We start from the raw sequence: 9,905 nt of genomic DNA, 5'->3' as shown, positions 1-9,905 counted from the left end.
AAAAAATCAATCATTCACAAAATATTATTCTACAAAGACATTTAAATTTGTAGGTTGTTGCCCTCCCCTTTATATGAAAGAAAATCAACTCATATCGAAGTTCTTCAATAAAAAATAATGTAATTTAAGAAGCAATCAACTTAATTTCTTATGGTATTCAGACCTCTATATATCCTGATGTATACTATTATTGAAAAGCTGGGGTAAATGCACTTTAAAGAGAGCAAATATTCTCCCAATTTTGACAATAGATTACAAACTTTTTCACTATTGGACAATAGAATAAAGGAGTCGACAACCTCTAAAAAGAGATCAGGAATAGCCTTTAAATGTAGAGTTTGCAGTTGATGCCCGCCCAAGCCCCAGGACCCGCCCCCTCCCCCCTTCCTAAGCTCGGGACCACAACCGAGCCCAAAACCTGCCCCCTTCTCTTCCCAGACGCGGAACCACACCCGAGCCTAGGACCCGCCCCCCTCTCAAGGCTCAAGACCATGACCGAGCCCAAGATCCGCCCCCTCCCCAGGACCACGGCCGAGCCCAATACCCTCCTTCTCTCTTCCCAGGCTTGAGATCACGCCCGAGCCCAATACCCTCCTTCCCTCTTCCCAGGCTCGAGATCACGCCCGAGCCTAGGACACCCCCCTCCAAGTCTCGAGACCAGGACCTCTCCCCTTCCCAAGCTCAAAACCACGCTCGAGCCCAAGACCCCCCTCCCCCAGGCTCGAGACCTGGAGTTGACAGACATGCAGCATCATCATACCCAGCAACCTCTACATATTTCTTGTCCTGAAAGATTTTATGAACAGTCCCGTGAAGCATTATTGGTTTTGACTATCCACATAGAACCTGATTTGATGTACAAATCTAGTATGCATCTAGTGTGTTTTATTTTAATTGTACTTTCTTCTTCAAAAGAAATTACTACGAAAGACAAATATCCCTATCATCATTATAATAGCGATTCTTTGTTAAATGACCCTTTCAAGTTTTTTTTTTTAAAATTAAATAGACTATAATTTCCTTTTATGAAAATAACCAACTTTTGAAAATTTTAATTTATTTGTGATTTAAAAATTATTTACAAGTTCTAAAAGTTATAAATTAATCCAGAAATCACCAACCTACAGAATCTAAACAAAACCCCTCCCACCAAATCTTTTATACATTTTACAAATTAGTTCAAAGCCTGATTTGCGATGGATAAATCTATTATCGATCCGACCGATATATGGACAGATTGATTATCGATTCGATAGATTGATTATCAATCCGAACAATATATGGACAAATTTCTTATCGATCTGACCGATATATAGACAAATTGATTATTGATCTGATCGATTACATATATATACACAAACCTTTTTTTTTAAAAGGGACTAAAATTAAAGGAGAAAAGAAAACTTACAAATTTGGGAGGAGACAGAACATTTAGGAATAAAATATTAGCTTCAACAAGAAGAAAGTTGAAGAAACAATGAGTTTTTAGTAAGAATTGAGGGGGCAAAAGTTAGGAAGAGGGAAAAAAGTAATTTGAAATTAAAAAGCTGAAGAAACAATGAGTATATGTAAGAATGGAGGGGAAAAAAGATAGGGAGAGAGAAAAAAGTAATTTAAAATTGAAAAAAAGAGTTAATTTTATATTTTAAGTATATTTGTAAATACCTCACACAGTTTTTAATGTCATTACAGTCCAATTCTTCCTTAAAGTTATTTTTTTTATTTTGTTTTTAAGTGAAAAATAGAAGTAGGTCATTTTGCTAATTGAAAATTTGAAAATGCGTATTAGCAAAATTCTCTTTATAATATTTACTTTGAAATTATAAATTGTATTTTTTATCTAATAAATTATACTATGCAACGCTCAATAGAACCTATTAAAAACTGAAGGTATATATAGTATTGTGAGTCATCCATCCCCTTTCTCCAGATTATCCAAACTAAAGCTTGGTTTAATGGCATAGGAGGAACCCTTAAATTGCTTATGGTTTCCCACTAAAATGGGATCGATCCCTGATGGGGTTGTCTTTTTTAATATTATTATTAGCTTATTTAATTGAGAACACACATGCTTAAAATCCTAAATCTGCCTCTACTTCCCTCCCAGGCTCGACACCACGCCCGAGCCTAGGATCTGCCCCTCCTCTTCCTAGGCTCGGGACGACACTCGAGCCCCCTGCTCCCCTCTTCCAAGCTCAGGATCACGCCTGAGTCCAAGACCCGCCTTACCTCCCCTTTCCAGGCTCGGGACCACGCCCGAGCCTAGGACCTCCGCCCCTCCCCTTCCCAGGCTAGGGAGTGAATCACCTCCCTCTGCCCCCTTCCCCCAGGCTCGGGACCACCGCCCGAACCTAGGACCTACCTCCCTCCCCTCCCAGGCACGGGACCACGCCTGAGTCCAGGACCTACCCTTCTCCTCCTCCTCAAGGCTTGAGACCACGCTCGAGCACAGGACCCGCCCCGTCCCCTTCTAAGCTTGGGACCCTGCCCGAGACCCCGCCCTCCCCCTTTCCTAAGCTCGGGACCATGCCCGAGCCCAAGGACCCCGCCCCTGCCCCTTCCTAGTATCAGGCATGAACCGTTTCTCCCCCAAGGCTCTAGACCCATGCCCGAACCTAGGACCCGCCTCCCCCCTCCTAGGATCGGGACCACGCCCGAGCCTAGGACCCGCTCCCTCCTTCTCTAGGATTAGAACCTCGCCCGAGCATAGGACCCGCCCCTTCCCCTTCCCAAGCATGGGACCAGATCCGAGACCCACGCCCCCCTTTCCTAGGCTCAGGACCATGCCCGAGCCCAGTACTTTCCCTCTCCCCCTCCCAGGCTCAAGAACACGGCCGGGCCTATATGTTTGATATATATTTGAAAGCACAAGTTAGGGATATTCAGAATATTAGAAAACGTAGAAGGTTTTTGTTGTCAAGATGATAGATTTATACACAATAACTTTTGAAAAATGTACAATATATTTAATTTGTACACATTAAATTAGATTAATAACTACTAGTAGTAAAAATATACAAGAGCATAATTGAGGTAAATTGATGATGCGGTAGGAATATGAGATGCAAATGCGAGGTAAATTGATGATGCGGTAGGAATATGAGATGCAAATGCAATAGTTGAAGTAGACATATGACTAGCGGATGAGGATGCTTGTTACTTAACTAGATAGTTTGGTTTGAGTTTTGAACGTGAAAAAAATTCTTGACAAGATGTGCTTATGTGACATGAATTTAAATTAATTAGATTTTAATATGAATTTAAAACACCGAATGAGGAAAATTAAGACGAACAACATAAATTAAATCTGATTAATTATAGTAATAGCCTATTCTCCTATTTAGCATTATAGTGTTGACCCCTTTGACATTAAACAAAATCAATGAAGAATCAACTTTAATTTTGAACTTGGAAAAGAAGCAACAGATTTAATTTATTAGTGGGGCTAAAACTTTGATTATTTTTTATTAATTCAAACCATAAAGTGTATGTACCCTACATTGTTTTATATACACTCTCTGGCCACTTTTACTTATTAAAAATTTCCTAATCATATTTTTATTTTTATTTGTTATTTTGAACATATCAAGAAAAAATATTTTTTTTTCTATTTTACCCTTAGTATTAATTATATTTTCTTCAAATTAATTTCAACAATGTAAACATTATTTAATAGGAGTATTATAATAAAATAGTCATGTTATTAATTACTCCCTCCGCTTCTTTTTAGTTGACCTTCTTTTTAAAAAAACTTCCAGAAGTTCCTTCAATTCTTACTTTAGTGTGCATTTGTATTATGAATTCAAATTAATTGAAATTTATGTAACTTAGTAGTTAGGCGGCTATGGGTATAAAAAAAGGATACATTCAATCACCACCGTTTCAATTTGCTGGTGGAAGTTATGTTGCTTGAATTCTACAAAAATATCATCAAGAATATGTCAGATCATCCAAAACTAATACATTTTTTTAAGGATCTGACACGGGTGCGATAACAATTTTAGAGTCTGAGCAGCCTATAATTGACATCACAGTATCAATTACTTTTAGAACTGTAATTTTCAAGGATACCGACTTCAACTTTCTTGCAATTGACTCCTTGTGGGTCAACTAGTTTCCTAGTTGAGTATATTTCACAGCATTGAAAGATATTTATTGTTAATCTCTATTGGTTTGGTTGAAATTGTGGGTCTTTTTCTAACAAATATTTGGTGACTAGGACAGAATCTCAGGACAAATCAAAGTGGATAGACCAACTCACTGGTCTCTGGTTCCAATTCAGACAGTACATTAATATTGGCAAACACATTTTGAAATAAGCAAAACCAACAACATTAGCAACACATTTTGAAACCACAACTAGGTAATTTGATCAAACATAAGCTAATACGAAATAAGTAATTTGGGGAGATCAAACTTTCCGTATAAACGAATCCTTGTAGATAGCCAGGATATACAACGTATCCAGGATATACAACCGACCATTCATATGGTCGATCGGATGTCCTAAACCCCTGATGAAGCTCCTGATTTTGGTATATACTGAAGTAGAGTAGCACTTCACCATCTGCAAACCAATATTTTGGTACGACAAAATATAGATTGGGATCTCCTATGCCAAATAATTCAGTCCAAGATTCCTTGACACCATAGTCTTTCATTACCCATAACTTAAAAGTGCAGCCCCCCCTTGGCGATTCGTGAGTACAATAAGCACAAAGCATTCCTTGTAATACGGAAATGCCACGCTTTAAGCATATCCAACGGCTGCATATTCCCTCTGGTAACGATATCTCCCCGTACACCTCATTTGATATATTAAGTGAAATCATAAAATGCCTGGATAAATTATCCTTACTGATCCAATGAAATGCACCACGAACAAACGCCAAAGAGTTGTCACCACGCATACCATTCACCAAGCCACGAGGATGGTTATCAATATTTCTCCAACAACCACTCTTTAGTGCAAAGATTTTATTGGGTGATGTCAAACTTCCCTTGTTGTCAATCTTAAGAATCTTATAGTCATCATTAATCGAGTCAAACGCCAATCCATAAGTGCTACAAGTTGCGTCTGGATATTCATGATCAGGAAATTCTACTGATTCATTTGTGGATGGGTTCCACAGTAAATGGCCAGCACCAGAACAAGACCAAAGAAGACACAAGCCATCGCAACAGCATAATATCACGTAACGCTGTGGTTTATGGGTTGAAGGGAAACAAAGCTTTTGTAATGGTTGAGCCGATAATGAAGATAAAGAATAAAAATAAAATGATTTACCAGCCCCAGGGACCTGTTGTGCAATAAGAATTCTTTTATTCTTCTTGGCATGATTGTTATGCTTCGCCTTAGAGGATGGATCCGAGATCAATGTCTTCCAGAATTTTGAAGCACATTTAAATCGAAGAAGAGACTGGACAGGCAACCTAATAAGGATGTCCATAATTATTTCCTCTGGGAAGTAGATTTCCATGGCCTAGATAGGACAAAGCAAAGTGCTTTAGTAGTTTCTGTGTGCACAAAATCCAGGAACAACTATCAAAGAAGATAAAGCTACATCAATTAGAGAAAAGAACAGGTTTTCAAGTGATACTTGAACAACCTACCTTGATTTAGTTGATAGATGTTCCAGATAAAGGATACTAATGGATTTTCAACAGAGTTTCAGTGTTGATTATAGTGATAGTGATGTTGTCTGAGCACTTGAAGTTGGTGGTCCTTTGATCAAAGTGTTTTGTTTGGTGGATAGGAAAATAACAGCCAACGGTCTATATTTATGAAGCAACAGATAGATAGAGCCAAAGAAGCTATTGAGAACGTGCTTTTGATGGAGTTCAGAAACAATATGAGAAAGTGTTCAATAGCACTGATGCAAGTTGCAAACCAGCTTCATTTTCCTATGCATGCAGCATGCCATATTTTGAACCCGTGAATTGCAATGAAAATGATACTTTCGATTCAAAAATGTGGATGGATTAGCATAAATGTGTTGAGCACATGGTCCCGATGAAGTAACACAGGATATATATAGTAGTTTAGCTTCCCAAGTACAAAAAAGCTTTGGATGCAGTCAGGCTAGGGGATAGTGAGTTGGTTTAGTTGTCTGTATAGCTTTACGTAAGTTATTTAGACTTATTTATATAAAAGGTCAAGCTAATGCTTGGAATATAAGAATAGTTGTATAAAGACACCTCGCACAAAGACAGCGTTAACTGCCTGGAATTTTTCCAATTCAATTTTGGATTAAATTAAAATGTATCCTACACCGGTAAATACACCCCAACACTATTTGGACATAGCTTTTGACCTGAGGAGGGCTATGAGCCATCATGGAGATAGGAGTTATTGAGTTTTAACTTTCTTGTTCATACTATTAGTTATTATATTTTCTTTGGTTGATCTGTTGTTTCTCTTCCATTTCAATGTGGAGCCAAACTTCTATGTCTAGGGTTATGAATCTTTTACGATTGTTGTGATTCAATTTATAATTAAGTTCATTTATTTAATCCCAAACTTAATTATTTGAATGTTAGACCAACTAGGAAGTGAGAATTGAAGACACCCGCTAGGATGGACATATTGCTAGATTATTACAAATCCATTCCCATAAAGGCTCATGATCAAAGAAAATTAACTAAAAAATGACTTAAACAAGAAATAACTCGTGAGAGTCATGAAATTAAAACTCACCGGATTAACATCTATCTGATTTATACTTTTTGACGGCTTCACAACTACCTCCTCTTCAATTATATTCTTTGATGGCTTCTCAACTACGTCCTCTTCAGTTATACTCTTTGACGGCTTCACAACTACAGTTATATTCTTTGACGGCTTCACAACTACATTCTCTTCAATGATATTCTTTGACTTGCTTCACAATTGTCTCGTCTTCAATTATATTATTTGACGACTTCACTAATCTCCTCTTCAATACATATGCAGGTCATAATTTGTAATAGTGATTTGAAAAGACTAGCCATTTTCCCCATCTGTTAGAGCGTCCTTTCTTCTCTATTTACTCTGATTATTAGGGTTACAAGATTTGGCCAAGAAAAATAGTTTCACACGAAAGGGGTTTCTGTTATTAGGCCATTCTGAATGACTTGTTTTTTTTTAGGGTTGTGTGTGTGGTGGGGGGGGGGGGGGGGGGGGGGGGGGGGGTTAAACAAAGATATTTATTATCAAGTAAACAAGAGACGTATAAGAGTAGAATACAAACTCCCATATCCACTGAGCAGTCTAGGCTTTGTAGGATTTGAATTTTGAAGCTCCAGCCTTTTGAGCAGTCTAGGCTTCCTTGCACATCGACAATACACTTCTTGAATTTGAAAAGTAGAATGAACATAATATATATAAAAGTATGTTCAGGTTAATGCATGGATATCTCACTCTCAACTTAACAACTTCGGTTGTATTTCGTTGCTTAGCTTGGAAGATTGTCATGTTTCTTTCTTGCCAAATTGTGTATACAGCACTGGCCAAGGTAATCCTGTATAACACAGCTCTAACACACTTTCCTTTTGCATACATTGCCGAAGATATTTCCCCTTGCCAATTCTGGACGGTTCTGGGAACCTATTGCCAACTCGATCAGTACAAAAAGAAAATCAAATAGAAAGAAAAGATAATCATGACATTCATTAAGAATCTGTGACACCCTACTGAGATATCCTATATCTCTAGTCAACAGTCTTCCACAGATAGACATTTGCAAAATGAAAATCCATTTTGGACACCCATACTTGATACAAATTATTTTCCTCCATTCAAATTTTGCAAAGTCACCTCTTAGTTTGAAATACAGTGGCTTTAATTTGCTGGAAAAAGTATGGAGTTGACAGACATGCATCATCATCATACCCAGCAACCTCTACATATTTCTTGGCCCCATGAAGCATTGTTGGTTTTGACTATCCTCACAGAATCTGATTTGATGTAGCATGCATCCAGTGTACTTTATTTTTATTGTACTTTCTTCTTCTAAAGAAGTCACTACGAATATCCTATCGATCATTATGTGAAATTATAAATCGTATTGAAAGCCATAGACAAACTGAGGGTCGAGTATGCGAGTCATCCATCCCCTTTCTCCAGATTATCCAACCTCATCAAATGATAAAGAAAATAAGATAATTTTGTTTTTATATATATTTTTAATTTATATTATATATATAAATAAAGATATATGTATTTACCTTTAAAACATAGGACTTTATAAGGTGAAATAATCACAAAACTAGGGTAAATGCTCTTTAAAGTTATTGCAATCAATCAGACCTCTATATATCCAGATATATAGAGTTATTGCAAAACTGGGGTAAATGCTCTTTAAAGTGAGCAATTATTCTCCCAATTTGGACAATATAGTACGAACTTGTTCATTATTGATGAAATAAGAACTGGAAGAACCTATCATAGAATAAAGGAGTTGACATCTAAAAAGAGATCAGAGTTTGTAGTTGATGCCCAGGACCCCTCCCCCTTTTCCAGGCTCGGACGTGAGCCTAAGGCCCCCCCCTCCCCCGCTTCTTCCCACTCTTGAGCCCAGGACTTCACTGCCCCCTCCCCTTCCTCGAGGCTAGGACCCGCCCCCTCAGCCCTCTCCCCCTCCCTTCCCAGGCTCGGGACCATGCTACGCCCAGGACCCCTCCCCCCTTCCCAGGCTTGGGCGTGAGCCTAAGAACCCCCACCCCCCTCCCACTTTTGTACAATATTATCCTTTTGGCTAACATAATATTGAAGCATACAATTCACAATGCTTACCTTATCTTTTAATCTGTCTCATTATTTTCCTAGACATAATTACAACTCAATTCAAACTATTGTCCGCTTATCAATAACGATGATGAAGAAGAAGATGAAGATAATAATAATAATATTGAATTAGCAGTGTTAAAGTTTTATAGTCAAGTTGTGAGAAATGAAGCTCTTTTGAGGAAGCTATTGTAGATAAGGAACAAGTGGAAGTTCTAATCATATATATATATATATATATATATATATATTTCACTACAACAGTCAAGTTTTTTTTTAGAGCAACGATTTTAATGTTATGTTATATTATTTACTCTCTATAACAATGTCCTGCCAAAATAATAGATGATCAAGCAACGTCGTTGCAGAAAGATTTAACTTGTATAGGATTAACATTTTTGGTTGGTCAATTATTGTTACCTCCTCTAATTTTAGTCCTCGTGATATCTAAGCATATAATCTTTAATCACTTGAGATGTACAGTTTTGATTCATTTACTTATGAATATTCACAATTTTCAGATTTAATTATCGTTTCACCATTTAATTACCCATGTATTATGTCGAAATTGCATTGTTATTCCATATTTAAAGATAATATACTTTCAGAAATGTTCCACTTATGGAATAACACTGAATATACTCCTAGAAATAGCCCCGAGCCCAGGACCCGCCCCTCCTTTCCCAGGCTCGGGACCACGCCCGAGCCCACAACCTGCCCCCCTTCCAAGGCCCGGGACCATGCTCGAGCCCATGACCTGCACCCCTCCCCCTTCCCAGGCTTGGGACCACGCCCGATCCAAGACCCCACTTCCCAGCCCGAGCCTAGGACCCCTCCTTCCCAAGCTCGGGACCACGCCCAAACCCAGGAGCCACCCCCTCCACCTTCCAAGGCTCACGGCCGAACCCAGGACCCGTCCCCATTCCCAGGCTTGGGACCATACCCGAGCCCAGGACCTCCCTTCCCAGGCTCGGGACAACGCCTAAGCCCACGACCCTCCCTTCCCAGGCTCGAGACCACGCCTGAGCCCAGGAGCCGCTCCCGCTCCAAGACCCCCCTTCCCAGGCTTGGGACCACGCCCGATCCAAGCCCCCCTTTCCCAGCCCGAGCCTAGGACCCCTCCTTCCCAGGCTCGGGACCA

The 9,905-nt window shown here is 39.0% G+C and overlaps 1 protein-coding gene across 24 annotated transcripts in view; it reads right to left on the bottom strand.

The window, feature by feature from the left end:
• Positions 1 to 3,891: 3,891 nt before the first annotated feature.
• Positions 3,892 to 9,905, bottom strand: part of LOC107867384 (F-box/kelch-repeat protein At3g23880) — a 14,944-nt gene continuing 8,930 nt past the window's right edge. For 13 of the 24 annotated variants that reach the window (XM_047410995.1, XM_047410990.1, XM_016713584.2 and 10 more), the window contains 2 exons: positions 7,230 to 7,585; positions 3,892 to 5,483 (listed from right to left, as the gene is read on the bottom strand). In XM_047410995.1, coding sequence (XP_047266951.1) covers positions 4,335 to 5,483; positions 7,230 to 7,355 — 1,275 coding nt within the window. In that variant the 5' untranslated portion in view covers positions 7,356 to 7,585 and the 3' untranslated portion in view covers positions 3,892 to 4,334. Of the gene's footprint in view, positions 7,586 to 9,905 lie in introns of all 24 variants that reach the window. The other 11 variants (XM_016713583.2, XM_047410993.1, XM_016713590.2 and 8 more) reach the window with 8 other exon arrangements.

Source organism: Capsicum annuum, chromosome 4 (genome assembly GCF_002878395.1).
Source record: "Capsicum annuum cultivar UCD-10X-F1 chromosome 4, UCD10Xv1.1, whole genome shotgun sequence".
Lineage (NCBI taxonomy): Eukaryota > Viridiplantae > Streptophyta > Magnoliopsida > Solanales > Solanaceae > Capsicum > Capsicum annuum.
This window is presented reverse-complemented; position numbering and strand designations above follow the sequence as displayed.